The 20024-nt window shown below is 51.8% G+C and overlaps 1 protein-coding gene across 2 annotated transcripts in view; it reads left to right on the top strand.

The window, feature by feature from the left end:
• Asap3 (ArfGAP with SH3 domain, ankyrin repeat and PH domain 3) overlaps positions 1-20024 on the top strand; it is a 43233-nt gene that overhangs the window by 7946 nt on the left and 15263 nt on the right. For both annotated transcript variants that reach the window (XM_013519524.1, XM_005394763.2), the window contains exons 2-4: positions 17074-17146; positions 17216-17361; positions 19250-19324. In XM_013519524.1, coding sequence (XP_013374978.1) covers positions 17074-17146; positions 17216-17361; positions 19250-19324 — 294 coding nt within the window. The remainder of the gene's footprint in view (positions 1-17073; positions 17147-17215; positions 17362-19249; positions 19325-20024) is intronic.

The raw sequence follows: 20024 nt of genomic DNA, 5'->3' as shown, positions 1-20024 counted from the left end.
GAAAGCCCCAGGTGACTCCGTTGAGCAGTCAGAGTGAAAACAGGGCTAGTGAGCTATCGCAGGCCACTCAGGTTAGTCACCCACTAAACTGCACTTACAGAGTACCTGCTGTATACAGAGGCAGCCTCTGCAGGCATGGAGGTGCCCAGACAAAGTCCCCATTTCGGAGGAGGACTCTGCCAGAGAAGAGACCACTGTCAGCCCACCACACACCTGGATGTGGCTGAGTTCCATGATTACTGAAACCGAAAGACAGAAGTGGGTGAATTCTTATTGGCTGTGTGGTGTTGGGCCTGTAATCTTTCTGAGTCTCAGTTTTCCATCTGTGAGTCAGAGAGGATAATTCTCTTATAGATGTGTTCGAAAGCATCACATGTAAGGCACCTGTCCTATGCCTGGCACTGAATTTTTTTTTTTTTTTGTATCAGGAATCGAACTCAGGGCCTCACGTTCACTAGGCAGGTCCTGTGCCACTGAGCTATATCCAGAGCCTCTGAATAATTTTTCAAATTCAAATTTTTCAAATTTTTACTAAAAACGTGAGTAAGCCCGCACCCAGGGTGGTTAGAGCGGTCAGGAACCACGCAGAGAAAAAGGCAAGGTAATTGTAACGGGGTGAGACAGTTCCTGTAAGTGAGCACTGAAACGGTCCGTGCAGTGTGGGCTGCAGAGCGTGTGCCCGGGACAGAGACGGAGCCTGGGCTTGAATGAGGCAGGAGCTCCCCTCAGCTCTGCCCTTTGCTCTCGTTTTCATCAAACATTTGCTAAGAGCTTACTCAGAGGTACTCAGTCCTGGCTGCACATCGTAATCCCCTGGGCTGCTTTTAGGTAGACTTTTTAAAAATCGAGATAAAATTCTCATAACATAAAATTGAACCATTTTAAAACATACAATTTTGTGGCCTTAGTGTACTCACAGCATTGCACAATCAGCGCTGTGATCTAGTTTCAGGACACTCCCAGCAACCCCCTGACAAGGAACCCTGAACTCGGTGACCCCCACCTCCTCCTCTCCCAGCCCCAGCAACCTCCTGTCTCTGTGGATTCCTCCATTGTGGACATCTCATACAGAGCAGCTCACAATATATGGCTTTCTGAGTCTGGTTTCTGTCACTTAACGTAATGTTTTCAAAGTTCAAACGTATTGTCTGGGTTGCTTTAAAAGCAATAAAAATGGGAAGAGGGCCAGGGATATAGCTCAGCAGCACAGCGCCTGCCGGGCAAGCTTGAGGTCATGAGTTCGATTCCCAGTACCCCCCCCAAAAAAAAGGCCAGGCATGGTGGCGCACGCCTGTAATCCCAGCACTCAGGAGGCTGAGGCAGGAGGATTGTTCTGAGTTCGAGACCAACCTGGGCTACAAAGTGAACTCCAGGCCAGCCTGAACTGCATAGCAAGACCCTAATCTCAAAAAGACCAAAAACAAAAACAAAACATAAAAATGGGAAGAGCAGCAGTGCTGTAAGCATTTTTCTTCTGTTGACTCATGTGACCTCCACAGAAGGAAACTTTTAAAGTACCTAAAGGTGAAGTGCCCCTAGTAAGTAGGGTTGCCAAATGATATCCAGGATTTCCGAGCAATATCTATGACGCACTTCGCCTAAAAGTTATTCATTGATCATCTGAAACCCAAATAACTGAATGTTCTGTATTTATTTTCCTGAAATCTGGCAACTCTATTAGCGGTAAGTGGCAGAGCCAGGATTTGGACTTGGTCAGTTGGCCCCGCTGCACACGCCTGGTTCCTCCACCCCACCCCAGGGCCTCTGGTTTAACAGGTCTCAACTGAGGCCCTGACATCCTCTTTTCTCTTTTTAAAGCCAGATGATTCCCCTAGGCAGCCTGAGGATACAGAGAAGGTGTGCGCTGGCAAGAACGGCTGCCGCGGAGCCTTCCTGTGTGGTATGCACCAGGATAGGTGCTGAAATGTCCATTCCAGTTCAGTCCTGTGAGATAGGTGCTATTATTATCCCTTTTGACAGAGGGGGAAACAGAGGCTCAGAGAAGCTAAGTCATTTGCATAAGGTCACACAGCTAAAAATGCTAGAACTAGAATTTGGACCTCAGGACTGCACGCCACGGAAGCGGGAGTTCTCAACCCCTGCTGCCTTTTCTGTGTTCTCACGGGGCCTTGCTAATATTCACTCATTCCCTCCATCACTCATTCATCCCATAAGTCTTTATGGACACCCTTGTGCTGGACCGTGTACTGGGTGCTACAGACGCACAGGCAGATGAGGCAAATCTTTGCCTTTCTAGAATTTGCAGCCCCATCAAGGTCAGGCAGGTGTGGTAAACAGTGCTGCAGGTGTGCTGGTAAAAGCTGGCAGAGGGTGGCATAAAAACAGGTGGGCTCAGTCTGCTGTGCTCGGGGGGAGTGACTGGTAAACTGAGTCAGAAAAGGCAGAGTGTTTACTAGTTGCCGTGGGGAGGAGCCCTCCAGGCAGGGAAAGCAGCGTGAGCAAAGGTGTGGCAGCTGCCCACAGCTTGGCACAGTCAGGAACTTGCCAAGAGCCCCACAGGCTGGCGTGGACGGTGTTAGCCACGGGTGCCAAGTCTCGGGGAGGAGGGAGGGTCCCAGCCTGGCCAACGAGGGAGCCCCGCCGGTGGCGGACACCAGACCCTCGGCTGCTCCGTCCTAGCCGGCAGCCCGAGCTCTCCCCCTGGGCCGGGTGGATTTCAGGGCCTTGGGCCAGGGGTCTGGCAGGACTCTGCGGGAATCTTCAGCCATCAACCCGGCGGAGTTCTTACTCTGTTAGCTCATCGCTGCGGAGCAGTCTCCTGAGGAAAATCCCGGCCAGGAAACTCGGGGTTTGCAGAGGCCTCATCGTACTCAAGGGTGCCGCTCCCTTCCTGCCACCCCTCCTCCTCTCCGCTGCCCAGCCCCCTGCCAGGGCCAGCGGTGAGGCTGCGCCGGCGAGACTGGACAGGTGCCCGGGCTAGGACCGTCTGCAGAGGCCCCATCGAGGGGCGCCAGCAGTGCAGGAAGGAAAACAGAGGCCGAGGGATCCTGAAATAATAAATGTCAGAGCTGGTGGGAGCCTTCCCTGTCGCCGCCCAGACTCTTCATCCGAGGAGGAGTCTAGAAGCCGGGGCCCGGGGAGGGAAGGAGCCAGCAAGACCACCTTTGGGGCTGGAGCAGAGCTGGTCAGCCCCGGGTCCTAGCTCCCACGCCGTGTAGTGTGACCACTTGGGGGCTGTGATAAGCAGACAGGGCCAGGGCCCACCTTTGCGTGGAGGGGCAGAGAGACAACCGGGAGAGCCCAGCCCAGCTCAGGCGCTGGACGTGGTGGCCTCTCAAGTTGCAAACTCTGTCCAGTCTGTGCTTCCACCGGTGGCCAGGGCTGGAGCGGTCTTGCAGGATGTCGTAAAGCCCACGTCCGAGTCCCTGAGCTTCCACTTGGACTGGGACTTAAAGCTCATGTCTGTCTGTTCTCGGCTGTGCATGTGGGGAAACCGAGGTGCAGGAGGAAGGAATTTGGAGAGACGGGCTGGAAATTCAGCAGCCTGTCCACACCACCTCCCACTCCACAGCTCCTGGCTTCACACCCTCGCGCTGTGTGCTTTGGAAGGCTGTTTCCCGAAACTGTGTCTGCACCGCCCCTGCAGACACCCGGCTGAGGACAACCCCTCGTTAGACAAGATGGCTGAGGCTCCAAGGGCCGGGTTTAGCTCGGATTGCTACGGCATGAGAGGGCTGTGGAGGACGCCAAGGCCACTGTACTTACTGGAGTTTCCCACCTTGAGCCAATTGCTCAACCTGCCCCAGCCTCACCTTCCTCCCTGTTCAGTGGGAGGATAATGACCACCTCTCCGGGCTGCTGGGAAGATCAGTGAGTTCCCGACAGAGAGCGCCTGCCCCTAAGTGGGGCATTGGGTGAGTGCGGGTGTAGACCTGTTCTCTGGGGCCTCTTGTTGGACGATCTGCTGCTCACAGCCAGGGTCGGGCTGTGTTCGTGTCACCCCATTCTGCCCCAGCGACAGGGCTGCTCACCTGTCCGTCTCCTGCCTGAACGTGGATCTGCGGCTGAGTCTGAGTGGAACTTGGTACCACGGGAACCTGTCAGGTCGCCTGTCTCCTGCAGGGTCCTGCAGAAGCACCCACCACTCATAGGCTAAAACCTCGAGCTTTGGTGAAAAGCTCAGCCCCTGGGCCTGGCTGCCTGGGCTTGAGTTTAGGTTCCACCTCTAACTGGTTGTGTGAGCTTGGGCACATGCTGTAACTTCCCTGGGCCTCAATGTCCTCATCTGTGAAACGATGCTCTGAAATAGTATTAGGTGGGTGAGGTGCTGACGTGCAGGGGTGAGGCAGGCGCCCCAGCTCCCCAGCTGGTCATCACGGGCATTGCCTAGCCCGCCGGCCTCACATTTCCACCCTGGCCCTGTAAGTGTCTGCTCCTCAAGTCCTTGGCTGTAGGTCAGATGTGCTGAGGGCTTCTGCCCTGGAGACTGCCTCTTCTCCGCCACACCACCTTCCCTTTTCCTACTTGGTTCCACTAAGGCATCCTCAATTCTCAGGCTCCAAAGAAGCATCCATTCACCCAGCAGGCATGGCGAGGGTACTGCTCTGCGCATCTCCCCCGCTCCAGGTTGGCCGTGGCCTCGCTGGCCTCCAGCAAGCACCTCATCTGTGTCCCATCGACCCCACTGGGCTGTGAGAGCCTGAGGCAGAGACCAAGCCTGACAGCCACTGTCCCCAGCACCTACTCAGGCCTGGAGGCTGGCCAGGCACTCAGCAGGGATGCTGAGAGACTTTACCCCAGTGCCTTCCTCTGCCCCACCAGGGAAAGGAGGGCAGGTGGGCACGTTTGAGATTACACAGCTAGTCAGAGACCCTCAGTCATCTGAGGGAGAGGACTGAGCTGGGATTGCTCCAGAGGTGAGACACTAGCTAGCAGATTTCCCAGGCCCACCCTGTACTTTTCCTTTTCCTGGGCAGCTCCCTGCCTTTCCTTGGGTCTGCTGGTTGGGTAGGTGGGTGAGAGAAAGCAAAGTTAAAGCATAGCATAGACAGGACAGCTCACATTTGCATGGGTCACAAAAACTTGTTTATTTGTTTGTTTATGGAGACAAGGTCTCAGTAGTTCAGGCTGGCCTTGAACTTGTGGGAATCCTCCTGCCTCAGCCTTCTAAGTGCTGGGATCACAGGTGTGTTGCCACAACTGGCTAACACTCCCAATTTTTTGATTCCCTTTTCAGTGGAGGTGGCCAGAGCTGCAGTGACTGTCATTCCCATTTTGCAGGTGGAAGCCTGCAGCTCAGAGGAGGTGGAAACTTGCTCAGGGTCACGTGGCTTGTGAAAAGTTGGGCCAGAGGAAAACTTGGTCTCTCATTCTATATCCCGGTCACTCTTTTTTCTGTCCTTCCCTCCTTCCCTCCCTCTCTCCTTTCCTTCCTTCCCTTCCTTCTTGTTTTCCCCTTTCCTTCTTTCTTTCTTTCCTCCTTCCCTCCCTTTTTCCCTCTGTCCCTTGTACTCGCTCTGTTTTGGAACTGGAGATTGAACTCAGGACCTGCACATGCTACATAAACAGCTCTACCACTGAGCTACATCCCCAGTATTTTGAAATCTTGATACAGGCCCTCACTAAGTTACCCAGGCTAGCCTTTGACTTTTGATTCTCCTGCCTCAGCCTCCCATTACCTGGGATTATAGGCTGTGCCACCACACCTGGCATCCTGTGCTCTTCCTCTGCAGTTAAATCGTGGTGTTTGGCAGCTGCCCTGAGCCAGAAGGTCCTTAGCCCTTTCCTGACTCCCTGCCCCCGCCCTGTCCTTGCCCTTGTCCCGTGCACTAGGTGTCTGGCCTCCCTCAGACCAGATTGTCCCAGACCTCTGTGTCCCAGCCCCTCACTCTTGTTGAAAGTCATGTCCATTTATTCATTGAAAAGGGACCAGCCCATAATACAATACTAAAGTGGCAAATTGTGTTTCAGGTAACTTAGTACTGAAGTTCCCAGCTTTTCTGAATATAAGAAACCCTTTGTCTTTTTTAAATTTATATTGTAGAAATTTCTAAATATATATTTTCAACAATTATGAACATTTTGAGCTGGGCGTGATGGCGCACACCTGTAATCCCAGTACTCGGGAGGCTGAGGCAGGAGGATCGTTGTGAGTTCAAGGCCAGCCTGGGCTACAAAGTGAGCTCAAGACCAGCCTGAACTGCATAGTGAGAGCCTGTCTCAAAAAGACAAAACAAAAAATTTGCCCATTTTACTTTTTCATCTCCCAGCCCAGACCTTTTTTCATCTTCCGGAGAATTTGGAATATTCACAAGAACGGAACAGGATGGTAAACCCTACTTACTCATCCCCCGGTTCTGCCTGGTCCTCAATCCACCAGCTCTCCTGTTGCTCATCTTATTTTGAAACAAATCCAAATAGATTTTGCTATTCAGTAGTTCAATGTGTATCTCTAAACGGTAAGGAGTTCTTTTTTGACATAAATATCATACCATTATTATGGCCCCTAAAATACTAACAAAGATGCCTGAATCATCAGTTATCAAGTTTTCAAATTTTCAGTTGTCTTAGAATTTTTCGAACTTCTTTTAATGGATATTTGTAAAAAATCAGGGCTTAGGTAAGATTCATGCGTTGTCATTTGTTGATATGTCACATAGATCCCTTCAGAGTCTCTCTCCTAGTGCTGAAAGTGCCGCCAGGCTCAAGTGGTAGAACACGTGCCCGGTGTGAGACCCTGGGTTCCATCCCCAGCACCACGTAGGAAGGAAGGAAGGAAGGGAGGGAGGAGGGAAAGAAGGAAAGAAGGAGCAAGCAGATGGGAGGGAAGGAAAGAGAAAAAGAGAAAGATTCCCTCTTCTGCATCATTTTTACATCTTGTCTTGTTTTGCTTGTACTGGGGTTAAACCCATGGGGCCTTCATGCTGACGTATATGCCCAGCCCTTTAAAATTTTTTTGTTTTTCTTTTGAGTCTGAGTCTAAGTTGCCCAGGGGCTCAAATTTGCAATCCTCCTGCGTCCTTTCCAGAGTGCTGGGATTATAGGTAATCATCTAGCCTTTTTTTTTTTTTTGAGACAGGGTCTCCCTGTACAGTTCAGGCTGGCCTTGAGCTCACTTTGTAGCCCAGGCTGACCTCGAACTCGCAACAATCCTCCTGCCTGAGCCTCCCGAGTGCTGGGATTACAGGTGTGTGCCACCATACCTGGCTTCACTTGTTAAACTGAAGAGCAGCCAGAGGATATAACTCAGTGCAAAGGTCCTGGGTTCAATCCCTAGTACTAGGAAGGAACCTAGAAAGGAAGTGAGGGAGGGAAGAAGAAAGGGAGGGGGGAAGAATGGAAAGAAAAGAAAGAGAAACGGATAACAAGGCAGCCATGGTGGTGCATGCCTGTAATCCAGTAAGCCAAGCTTCTAGGAAGACTGAGGCAAGAGGATCTTGAGTTCAAGGCCAGCCTGGGCTACAGAGTGAGGTCCCATCTCAAAAAGAAATGGAACTGGGTGCCTACAGTTCTGCAGTCTTGTGCTCATTGTCGCACGTCAGGTGTAGTGAAGCAAATTTATCCATCTTGTGCATTTCTTGTAAATTAGTTACTCGAACTAAGAATAAGAAGCCCCATTTTTTTGGACTTTGTGTATCATTCATTAAAGTTCTAAATGTAGCTTGGTTTGGTCTACTCATTAAAAAACTCAGACTTGATGGTTTTTTTTTTTTTTTTTTTATTTTGGTCTTTTTGAGACAGGGTCTCGCTATGCAGTTCAGGCTGGCCTTGAGCTCACTTTGTAGCCCAGGCTGGCCTTGAACTCTCAACAATCCTTCTGCCTCAGCCTCCCAAGTGCTGGGATTACAGGCGTGCGCCACCATATGCCCAGCTGATCATGTTTAATATGTTGCACATATAATTGAATCTTTCTGGACATCAGTCTGAGATCAAAGAAGCCAAGATTCCCCCCTCACAGAGGAACTCCTTTTGAATGTCAAGGTCTCACAGACCTTCCCACAACAGATGGTACTGATTGATTGAGAAATATGGGAGAGGATCAAAAGCCACCATGAATTCAAGAACAGTTTCAAAGAGTTCTGTGTCCTATTGATCCTAACAGCTGCATGCATTTTTGGAATGTGGTCAGATGAATCTGCGACACCCCCTTGTTTCCTTCTATCCACATCTTTGCTGGCTGAGCATGAGATCTGTTGAATTGGTCTGAAGTGCTCCAAGGGCCCTGGCAGGAACTCTGTGGACCTCCCAGGTCTGGCACCATGGGCTAGAAATGAACAAGGGAGTGAAAGCCTCTTGGATTGCAGTTCCCTCCTGGCTGTGTAAGCTTAGCAACTATCTTTACCTCTCTGAACCAGTGGACTTATCAGCCACATGGGAACAAATATGACTGCCTCAGCCAGGCATGGTGGTGCACGCCTGCAATCCCAGCACTTGGGAGGCTGAGGCAGGAGGATCACCTTGAGTTTGAGGCCAGCCTGGGCTACAAAGTAAGTTCAACGCTAACCTGAACTACTTAGCGAGGAAAAAAATTGCCTCATTAGGCTTGTGGGAGTCTTCTTTTTTTTTTTTCTTTGGTTTTTTTCTGGCACCAGGAATTGAACTCACGACCTCACGCTTGCCAGGCAGGCGCTGTGCCGCTGAGCTAAATCCCCAGCCCCTTCTTTTTTTTTTTTCTTTTTGAGACAGGGTCTTGCTCTGCAGTTCAGGCTGACCTCGAACCCAAAACGATCCTCCTTCCTCAGACCCCTGAGTACTGGAATTACACCACCCCAACCTGTGTGAATTTTAAACGGTGGTCACCGTTACAAGCTAGAAAGTCCCGTACAAGTTTCGGCTAGGACCTTCTCCTGAGTTTGTTTGCATTTCCAGTGAGACGTTGGGCATGGCACTTGTCTGAGCCTTTGTTTCAGTCTGTAATTGTCTGTACTGTGAAGGGGGAATGCTGGGCTGTCTCTAACATTCTGTGACTTACGTCCTCAAGGGGCATCATTGTGGTTCAAAGCAAAGATAGGAAATGGTTTTCATCTCCCGCACCAACTCCAGTGTAACTGGCAGAGGCGCCTGGAGAGCCATCCTAGTGGAAGGAATCAAATGCAAGGACAGTGGGAAGAACGCTGCGGTTGACTAATGAGGGACAGACGGTGAGGGGAAGTATGAAAGTGGTGCCTGTGCCCTATATGAAAATGGTCGGAAGGAATGAATGTCTAATAGTGAAATTTCAGCAGCATGGCCCAAGGCCTTAGTACTCATAGCTCTGCCTACTTGTTGGGTTGCCATGGTAACCACGGCTGGCACCAAGAAACCACAGGAATGAAGAATGGGTCCTATTGATGCGTCCTGACCCAGGAGGGAGGGCAGGCAGAAGGCCCTTCTAGGCAGGGCAGCTGGGCATGGCTGAGTGCTGCCATCTGTGGTCTTTTGCCTGCGGAGATCACAAGTCAGAGAGCCAGAGCATGGTGTGTGTGTGTGTGCGTGTGTGAGTGTGTGTGTGCACGTGCGCCTTGGGGCAGGGTGAGGGGCACAAAGGGCAGTGCCAGCAGTTGAAATTCAGGCTTTGTCTTGGGCCTGCCAGGCTGGGCTGCCTGGAAAATGCCCATAGGCGCCTGAGTTCAGATGTGTCCCATAGTCTGCGTTTCACCCATCTGTGTCCAGGGCCTGCCTGGGCTCCTGAATGGAGCCATTGACTCTTAGCTTTGAAAGAACTCTAGATGGCTTCAGTTCCAGCCCAAAAGCCAGCACCTGAGTCACGCTACACCTGAAGTCCTTGAATACGCTGAGTGGTGAGGAGCTCATTCCCTCCATGGGAACATCCTGTCTTTCAGCTGACATTTGTGTTTGTCTTCCTAATTTCTACCTCTGAGTTCTGGAATCCTCTCCAGGACCAAGCTGAGCACATGTGTTTCCATGTTGGTAGGACCTTTGGAGGGGTTGTAGTCAGGTTCCCCTCTGCTACCAACCTTGTTTTCTCTGGACAGGTTTCACTGTGTCCCTCCCTGCCCCTTCCCCTAATTCCAGGGGACAGCACAGGATACGATGGAGCTGGTGAGTTGCGATTGAGGTTCAGAGACAGATCCAGTCCTAGGATCAAAGTTAGGTGCCCCTGTCTTTGTAGGGTTAGCTTGGTAGTATGTACAGAACATTGGCCCCGGGCTTGGCCAGTCTTGGGTTCAAGTCACATCTCTGCCACTGTTCCATGGTGTGACCTGGACATCTTCCTTCTCCTGGCACTTTTACCTACACAGTGAGTAATGTGTTAATATTATCCCTTAGTTATTGTGGACTGATTAGGTGCACAGTCTCCCAAACAAGTGAATGAGCAAGGCTTAAATAAATGAGTCAAGTGGTTTGATATTAGGGCTCCGGGAGGATCAAAACCCTCTAACAGAATCTGAAATTCTCTGGGGGCTAAGGCAATGATCTTCTCTGGCTGGCTTGTATTTATTTAGTTATCAAACAAGGGAAGGGAATACTGAAGAAAGGTGGGAATCTCTCAAGGACTTCTCCAAGTAAGACATTATGTTAATTTAGGAGAACTATGTTACCTCCAGGAAGGTCTCCACCCAGGAGTGAGGTACCCACAGCTACAGTCTTTATCTAGTTCGTTGAGGTTGGAGCCAGGTGTCCTTAGCTGTGGCCTTGTCTTGTCCTTTGCTTTACCCACCACCGCAGGCCTCAGTCAGTCGGGACCAGCAACTCATAGAGGTTCACTTACTATGAGTCCGCTGCCCATCTCCAGACCTGGGGCCTAGGCCTCCAGCAACCTCACACATAAACGTGAAAAGCCAATTGGTTAATATTAAATCCTGCTCAGAGGCCCTTTGTAGTGGTCTCCATCAGCAGCATGGTGATGCTGACTGACTTCACAGGAGGCTGGGAGAGAGTGTAACCAGCCTGGCACAGAGCAGGGGCACGGTACCATCTTGGCCTTGAAAACTGCCCCGTGGCAGAGGCTCTGCTGTGATCCTGCACCTGTAGTTCTCGTATCTTACTGAAGAGGATCATGGGGTGACGGGAAGGGACAGATGTGTCTAAGGAGTCCGGAGACAGCTGAGAAATTCCTAAAGCAAATTCAGTTTTGAAATAATCGTTTGAGCTATCAAATTATTTACCTATGTGAATTCATTGCTTCTTCCCATTAACCTTATGTGGTAGGGACTATTACCGTCCCCATTCCATGAAAGGGAAAACTGAGGAATGGAAAGGTCACATGACCTGTGCATAGTGGAGCCCCACCCAGGTCGTTTGGGGCCAGTGGACACTTTTAGCCATGATGATGTGTGGCGTCTCTGAGGGACAGATTTAGATTGGTGATACCCAGAGTTTCAGGTGCATCACTATCAGCTAGAGGCTTCTTAAACCAAGGGATGCTGGGCCCCGCCCCGTAGGCCTCTGATTCCACTGGAAAATTTGTACTTCTGACAAGTTCCCTGCTGATCCTTCGAGGTCAGGGAACCCATTTTTTTTTTTTTTTTTTAAAGACAGGGTTTTGTTATGTAATTCAGGCTGGCCTGGAACGCACTTTATAGCCTAGTCTGCACTTGAACTCACAGCAGTCCTCCTGCCTCAGCCTCCCGAGTATGGGATTATAGGCGTGCGCCACTACACCAGGCCTAGGGAACCCATTTTGAGAACCACTGACCTTCAGGAAGTAAATGGGCTCACCTGGACCCAGAGGCTGGTTTTTTCCCCACCCTGTCTTAGCTCTCCTTGCTCGCCTTTCTCACTGCTGGGGCAAAATACCCAACACCTACCATTTAAAGAAGGAGAGGTTTATTTTGGTTCGCGGTTTTAGTCCATGGTTGGTTGGATTCGAGGCAGAAACAGGATGGCAGAGGGGCATAGCAGGGGAAAGGCGCTCTGCCTGTGGCAGTCAGGAACCCGAGAGAGAAGGGAGGAGGTGGAAGGGAGATGTGACCTTCGGGTCACACCCCCAGGGGGCCCTCATTGGGCCCTACCTCCTAGCAGCAAGTCAGCTGTCTGCCAACACGATTCGTTCACCTTCCAAAAGCCAAGCCTAGGCACACCCCACGTTGGGGTCGGATCCAAACCATAACAGCCCCGACCACCCAAGCTTAGGCACAGGGAATAAAGGCCGACCTCGGCAAGGGCACTAAACAGCCACAGCGTGACTCAGATGCTTTCAGATGGAGCCCGGTCCCGCTCCATGCTGCTGCCTTCCCAGCCTCCGGAGCCGCAGGAGATTCTGTGAGTTAGCAGACAATGGATGTCTCTCCTGTGTTACCTTCTTTTTTTTAAATCCATTTTATTATTTTTAAAATTTTATTTATTGCCGGGCATGGTGGTTCACACCTGTAATCCTAGCACTTGGGAGGCTGAGGCAGGAGGGTCGTTGCGAGTTTGAGGGTCAGCCTGGGGCTACAAGGTGAGCTCAAGGCCAGCCTGAACTGCGTAGCGAGACCCTGTCTCAAAAAGACCAAAAAAAAAAATAATAATAATAATAATATTTATTTATTTATTTATTATTGCCTTTTTGAGACAGGGTCTCGCTACGCAGTTCAGGCTGGCCTGAAGCTCACTTCATAACACAGGCTGGTCTTGAACTTGGAACAACCCTCCTGCCTCAGCCTCCTGCCTCAGCCTCATGAGTGCTGGGGATTACAGGCCTGCATCACCACGCCTGGCTCTTTTTTATCCATTTTAAAGAGATTTAAGGAACTGGCTGGGCTGATGTTACCCAGGATTGTAGGTGGAGAGGGGCGGGTGGGGGCTAGAACCTCAGCTGCTGACTGAGCTGTGGTCACAGAGTCCTGGAAACCATTTAGCCTTTCCCCTTCCCCAGTCCTGGCCTGAAATTCCCCTCTGAAGCTCGACTACTTTAGCCTAAATCTTTGAGCCCTGTCGTACCCCAGGGTGAGTGCTGCCAATCACTGCTACCACTGTGGGAATGACTTTTCCTGAGAAAGGAGAACGCCCCTGGCTCCCTGTCCCTGTTGGACACTTGCATCTGTGTGTTTTTAAGCTTCTCCAAGGCAGGTGCCGTGTCCTCTCTGTCCCCGGCGTCCGGCCCCAGGCCTGATTGAAAGAGGACCAGGAACTCCGGTTGGAATGAACACATGGATGAGCGAACTGGGTTCTCTCCAGAGCAGGCCTGTCTCCTCTGGACGCTGCTCTTGGTACCAGCATCCCCACCTGCCTCACGGGGCAAGCTCTTCTCTCGTTCTGCCCCTCTTGGTCCTTCTGCCGAAGTGGGAAAGCCTCCCTGCTTCCCACATTGCCCTGTCTGTGTGACTTTCCTCAGATGCTCATGGCTCCTCACGGCTGGGATTGTTTTTTTTTTTTAAATTAGTACATTTGCGGTACATCATGATCACATTCCTCGTGGGGAGTTGAAACATGCGCATAACACATCATAATTCTTTTATTCATCCTCTTTCCCTTTCTTTACACCCTCCTCCCTTCATCTCTTGGTCCCCTTTTCTCTTGCAAAAGATCTATTTCCTTTGCTTCCTATTTTTTTTTCCAGTACCGGGAATCGAACTCATGACCTTGTGCTTGCCAGGCAGGCGCTGTGCCGCTGAGCTAAATCCCCAGCCCCCTTGTTTCCTATGATCTAGCTTTTATTTTTGCTCTTTATATTTTGGGTTTCTCCTATAAGAGAAAACATGCTATATATTTAAGCCTGTGTGTCTGATTTAATGGCTTGCGTTTATCCTTCCTTATGGCCGAGTAGTACTTCATCGTGTATAAACGCTACATTTTCTTTATCCAGCCATCTGTTGATGGACATATCGGCTGCTTTCAAGAGTTAGCCAATATGAATTGTGCTGCTATGAACATGGGTGTGTATGTATCGGGTGATATAATGTCTGTAACTCTTTCAAGGAGATACCTACAAAGGACATAGCTAGGTCAAATGGAATTTCTAGTTTTAGTTTTATGAGGAATTTTCATACTGATTTCCATAGTGGTTGTACTAGTTTACATTCCCACCAACAATGTAGAAGTGTTCCTTTTTCCCCAAAGCCTTGTCAGCACTTTTTTGAGACAGGATTTTGCTCTGCGGTTCAGGCTGGCCTTGAACTCACTTTGTAGCCCAAGCTGGCCTCGAACTCACAGCGATCCACCTGCCTCAGCCTCTCCAGTGCTGGGATTACAGGCATGTGCCACCACGTCCAGCTAAGTTGCCCATTTTTTGATTGGGTCTTTTATTTTGAGGGGCTCTCATTTTTTAAAGCTTTTTATAAATTCTAGATACTAGTCTTCTGTCCAAGGAATAGCTGGCAAAAATGTTTTCCTATTCTGTAGGTTGCGTTTTTGCTCTGTTGGTTGTTTCCTTTGCTGTGCAGAAACAAATCTGATATGATCTCATTTGTTGATTCTTGGCACTATTGCTTGTTCATTTGGGGTTCTGTTTGGAAAGTCCTTGCCTACACCTATGGCTTTAAGACTTTTACCCTTGTACTTTCTAGCAGATGAGATTGTGTCTCTTTTTCCACACAGTGTGAACACATAGCAGACAGATTGCTAAGAGCAGTTGAGACAGGAATGGTAGCTTGCTGGGAAGCTGTTTCCTGATATTTGCCTGACAAGGGCATCGAAGAACAGTCTGTGGTGATTAAAGTGACTTGCCTGCCGGTACCAGTTAGAGCTTGTTTGGTCACACGTGACAGAATACTCAGGAAGCAATGGCTCAGATAAGAGATATTTGTTTCTCTTTCATGTAAAAGTCCACAGGTAAATAGTTCAGGGCTAACAGATTAAGTCCTCACTCACCAGGGACAAGTCTTGTGTTTTGTTGGTCTACCATCTGCAACAAATAGCTTCTACCTTATGGTCTAAGATGGCTGCTTGAGCTCCAGACATCACTGATGTATTGTAGGCCAGGCATTGGGGTACATACCTGTAATCCCAGTCACTTAGAAGGGTGAGACAAGAGGATGACAATTTTGAGAACAGCCTGAGCAACTTAGTAAGACTGTTAAGACTCAAAATAAAATAGTTAAAAGGGCTAGGATGTAGCTCAGTGATAGAGTGCTTGTGTAGCATGCACAGGGCCCTAGGTTCAATCCCTAGCAACACACACACACACACACACACACACACACACACACACACAGCCTTCCCTACTATCAGCACTCACTTTGCAAATCACCATTTATTTACCTAAACATTTCTTGAGCACCTTCTATATGTCAGGCCCACACATCTACCTTCTGGGTATTTTTCTAAATCTCTTTGAAAATTGTATCTTTAACCTGCACTCTCTTTAACAGTGAAGTTGTTAGCTGGGCATGGTGGTGCATGCCTGTAATCCCAGCACTGGCCTGTAATCCCAGCACTCGGGAGGCTGAGGCAGGAGGATCGTTGTGAGTTCGAAGCCAGCCTGGGTTACAAAGTGAGCTCAAGGCCAGCCTGAACTGCATAGTGAGACCCTGTCTCAAAAAGACCAAAAAAAAAAAAAAAAAGTGAAGTCGTAACTCCTTAAATTAATCACCTTCTAGCTTTCCAAGTCACAAGGTGGGCTGAAGGGATTTGGCAAACACATTTCCCTCTCTGCGTCTTTGGGAATCATAGAGATGGCCATGTTTCCTCTTCTTATCTTTGCCTCTTCAGTAGGAAGCATTTAGTTCTTTCGTCTACTCAAATGCCTTCTCGTCAATTCCTGATTCCTTGACTATGTTTCTCCAGCTCTGAGATAGGCCTCCCCTGGTCCCAAATCAGAAAGGCTCTGCAATCCATAACCAGGCAGGAGCATGTAGGAGAAGCGCCTGGAATCTGGCAGGCCTCCCCAGCAGCAGCAGCAGCAGCAGCAGCCAGGGATGATGCCAATCACAGGCACAGTCTCAGGGACACACTGGTGCCCAGCACCAGCTCAAGCCTTCCCGTGCATCATCTCACGCGGAGAATCCGCATAAGCACCCCAAGGAGTAGGCATTGCTCTCCATACATAGGGACAGCACATCAGGAAGCTCAGAGAGTGCGGGTGACCTGCTCAAGGTCACCGAGCATGTGGGCGGTGAGGCTGGGGCTCAAAACCAGAGCTTGGTGTGTGCAGAGGCCTCTGGGCTCTGCCCTGTGTGCACCCCACTGTGAGACCCCTTTGGACTCTGGAGCTAGCATCCCCAATGTGTTTACTGCTTCTTGTCACATTGAAGTAATAACCCTATAGAAACCAAACTCTAGTTCCGTTTCAGCCGATGTTTGAAGCAAGCTGAGGCTGGAGTCAGTGAGGGCTGGGGCATGCGGCTGGGCCCCTGGGCCAGTACCTTGGGAGCCCAGCTGTGCTGCTACCTAACCGTGAAGCTCTGGGCAAGGGCCCCCTCTGTCGGCCTCAGTTTCCGTCTGTGGCACTGCGGGCTCCTGCAGCGCTGATCTGCTTTACTGTGCAAGTTCGCTGGGCAGCTCCTGAAGCAGGGAGGGAGTGGAGAGGTTTCCCACCGAGCTCAGCCCGCCCCGGCTGCTGCACCCACGTCTTCTGGCCTTTCCACCTGTCTGCGCCCCTGGGTCTGGGCTTGTCTGCTGTCCCCCACCAGTTCTCCTAGTGGGAGTGGGGGCGCATCACAGGCCCGGGTACCCGTGTCTCCAGCTCCCACCCCTGCCCGGGGTGCCCAGCCCCTTACCCCTTGCCCTCAGGTGGCTGCTCAGGGAGCCTGGGGTCCCCCACCTGCGTCTTCTGGGAACACAGGGGCGTCCGTGTTTCCTCCTCTGGTCTTTCACCATACCTTTTGTGCATATTTGTCAGATCAGGGGTCCTTGCAGCAGCTTCGTGAGCCCGTAGTATCAGCCCCGTTTTGCAGACAAGGCACTAAAGCTCAGAGGTGTGAACGGCTCTGTCTAGACTGAACTGAGGTTCAAACCCAGGTCTGCGTCACCGCCTTGGGCCACACACGCCTTTGAATTGCTACATTTGCATGACTGCACTAGAGGTGGAAAGCAAGTCCATCCATGGTCTTCTTGGTGCGGCTGGGCTACGGCTTCTGTGTGGCCCGGTGGAAGAGGGTGGTCTGTTTGTGCTTGGTGGCGGGTATAGGATGGAGGAGGAGTGGAGTTCAGAGGGCAGCAGGATTTTGTGTGCATCTGGAGGGTGAGGTCGTGGAGCTGAGGGTCTCAGCCAGCCCAGCATTCTGACCCTCTGTCCACACTCCCTTCCAGGTCCTGGAAGGAGACCAGGCCATCCTGCAGAGAATCAAGAAGGCCGTGCGGGCGATCCACAGCTCTGGCCTTGGTGAGTGAGGTAGCTTGGTACCCTGGGCCCAGCCTGGAGCAGACGCTGAGCCCTCTCCCACCTCTGCAGGCCACGTGGAGAACGAGGAGCAGTACCGCGAGGCCGTGGAGTCTTTGGGCAACAGTCACCTGTCCCAGAACAGCCACGAGCTGTCCACGGGCTTCCTGAACTTGGCTGTGTTCACCCGGGAGGTGGCCGCACTCTTCAAAAACCTGGTGAGGCCGCTTGTTTGGATTTTCCCTTGACCTCTGACCCATGACCTGGGGTCTCTTTGCAGCTTTCACTCATCTTTACGTTCTCCTGCTTTTCCTCTGAAGGAAAACTGTTCTTTGTTCTCCTATTCCTTCATCCTGGAGCAGAGGGGCTGTCACCACTGCCTCTCCTCACCCCTCTTTGTCCTCTGCTTTGCCTGCGGTGTCTGCTTCACCTTCAAATCCCACAACTGCCTCCAACTCCACAAGTCTGTCAGCCCCACACATGGCCTGGTGGCGTCCATGATCCTCCCGATGGCCTCCTGAGTGACTGTCTCCTCAGTCCTTTGATTCCCCATCTTGGGGCCGCCCCATGATACCAGCCCCTGCCATGGACAGGCCCAGTTCCCAGGACCTCCCATACGCGAACTCCTCTCACCCTGGCGCATGGCTCTGTGGGGCTGTTGTACTGTTGTCCCCACCTCACAGCCCTGGAACCTGGAACACAGGCAGTATTGTGCCTGAGGCCCTCTGCTGGGTTTGAACCCGGGTTGTCTGGCAACACCTGGCTGTGCTGTGTTCTGGAAGAGCCTCACCTGCCTCCTCAGCTGTGTGGCACTGGACTGGCCATTCACTCCAGTCCTGCTCAGGATCCCGTCTGGCTCACAGGGGCTGCGTCCCCTCCGAGAGGCCGTGTGTGTGGTGGTCAAGCACTGCCTGTGGGTTAGCCGCTGGCCTGGAGTCCCTGCTCTGCTGTTCTGGAGTCACACCATCAGCTTGCCTAAGCCCCTGGTCTCTCTCATCTGTAGGGCTGGGGTGACAGTGGCACCTACCTCATAGGAAGCAAGTTGAGGGCCCGTTCCAGGCAGGCACTCAGTAACGGGTCACTAACATGGTGTCAGTTGAACCTGTGCCCTCCTCTGCCTTTGGCTCTCCTCTCCCTGTTTCAGCGACATGAGGGTGCTCTAAGGGTCTGCTTTCTGGTGGCCACTGTCCTGCCAGCCGATTATACAAGAAAGGGTCAGGGACTGCCTCAGAGAGCCGCAGTCTGTTGGGGGAGACAGGAACTGAGGTGTGGGATGACATCAGCCGTACCAGTATTGTGGCACAAACTTGAGGCCCGGTGGGTGGGGTCTGCCTAGTGGAGCCATGTTCAAGAAAGGGATGCTCAGCACAGGTCAGGCAGCAGTGCTTTGCAGGGCCTTCCTGGAGGAGGGGAGACCCAAGCTGTGTCTTGAAAGGTGGGTTGAAATATTAGGCCTCCTTGGGTCATCAAAAAACAGAAACCCAACTCCAAGTAGGTTAAATTTTTAAAAGGGCATTTATTGGTTCCTGTAACAGGAAGGCCAGGGGTGCAGCTGGCTTTAGGCTCTGTCCCTTTCTTAATTTCTCTGTCTCTGCTCAGTGAAGAAGACAGACCAGGCATCCTGGAGGAAGACAGTCTTTCCCCTGGGGGGGCGGGGAAATCCCAGGGAGGATCCTTACTGGCTTGTCTTAGGTCCCATGTCTGTGCCTGACCCAATCACTGTAGACCTGAGGCAGGTGCTCTGATCAGATTGGCTGCTGTGGGTTCCCCACAGGAAGGGGCTTCTCTTGCCATTGGAAGGGGAGCCACAGAGCTGGCCATGTTGGCCTGAAAGTCAGGAGAATTGAGGGGGCTCCTGGTAAGGAGCAGTGGGGAGACTGACCAAGGGACTAGGGAGGAGGTCCGTCCCGGAGTAGTGAGGTGATGCCAGGCAGTCAGGGATGCCACCTCACCATCCCCCAGCTCCCCGCCATCGTCACCTTCTATCTCTTTCTCTCCCTACTTCCTGCGCCCTCATGGTGCCCTTTGCCTTTCGATGGTTCACTGTGCTGAGGCCCTCGGGGCTGAGCAGTCACCCACGGCAGGGGTGGTGTGTGCTTTTTCCAGGTTCAGAACCTGAACAACATTGTCTCTTTCCCGCTGGACAGTCTGATGAAGGGGCAGCTGAGGGACGGGCGGCAGGTGAGTCCCTGCAGGAAGGGAGACAGAAGCAGAGAAGGGGTGACAGGGGAAGCAGGGTGGGCCTGAGGGCGAGGCCCAGTGAGGGGCTGTCACAGAGGGAGTGCTGACTGGCGGCCCCTCTGTACTGCTGCCCGTGGGGGCCAGAGGACCTGGCTGTCCTACTGCTTGCGGCCTGTGAGGTTGGGTCTGTAGTTGCCTGGTCCCCATTTGCAGGCCCCAGGAGAAAGGTGAGCCGCTTGTGGTTTCCATAGCTAGTTAGGGAAGGAGGCAGGGGGGGATCTGGCCACTCTCTGCACCTGGCAGCCCCAGCAGAGTGGAGCTCAGAGAAAGTGCCGGGCTAATCTCCCCGGCACTGGGCCTCAGAAGGCCCAGGGGAGGAGCTGCCCTCCCTCGGGAGGGTTTCCTCTCCTTCCTGACTGCACGCAGGCCTGGGAACCACCCGAACCAGACAGGTAGCTTTTTCTCTGTGGAAGCCAGAGCTGTTCAGAAGGGTGTGAGCAGCCCAGCTGGAGGAGGCCCAGGCCAGGGATCAGCCAGATCTCACTGGCTTGCTGTGCAGCCTTGGAGAGACTTCCCACCCTGTCCGTACCTAAGGTTTCATGACCAAAACCGTTTCTGGTGAGAGGGTGATCAGTACCGGGCAAGGGAAAATGGTGGAATGAAGTTAGGAGAGGGGTTGGTCCTTCATCCTCCACCTCAT

This window comes from Chinchilla lanigera, unplaced genomic scaffold, assembly GCF_000276665.1.
Source record: "Chinchilla lanigera isolate Chin_1 unplaced genomic scaffold, ChiLan1.0 scaffold00051, whole genome shotgun sequence".
NCBI classification, from domain to species: Eukaryota; Metazoa; Chordata; class Mammalia; order Rodentia; family Chinchillidae; genus Chinchilla; species Chinchilla lanigera.
Note: the sequence above shows the minus strand (reverse complement) of the source record. Positions and strands in the feature narration are given on the sequence as shown.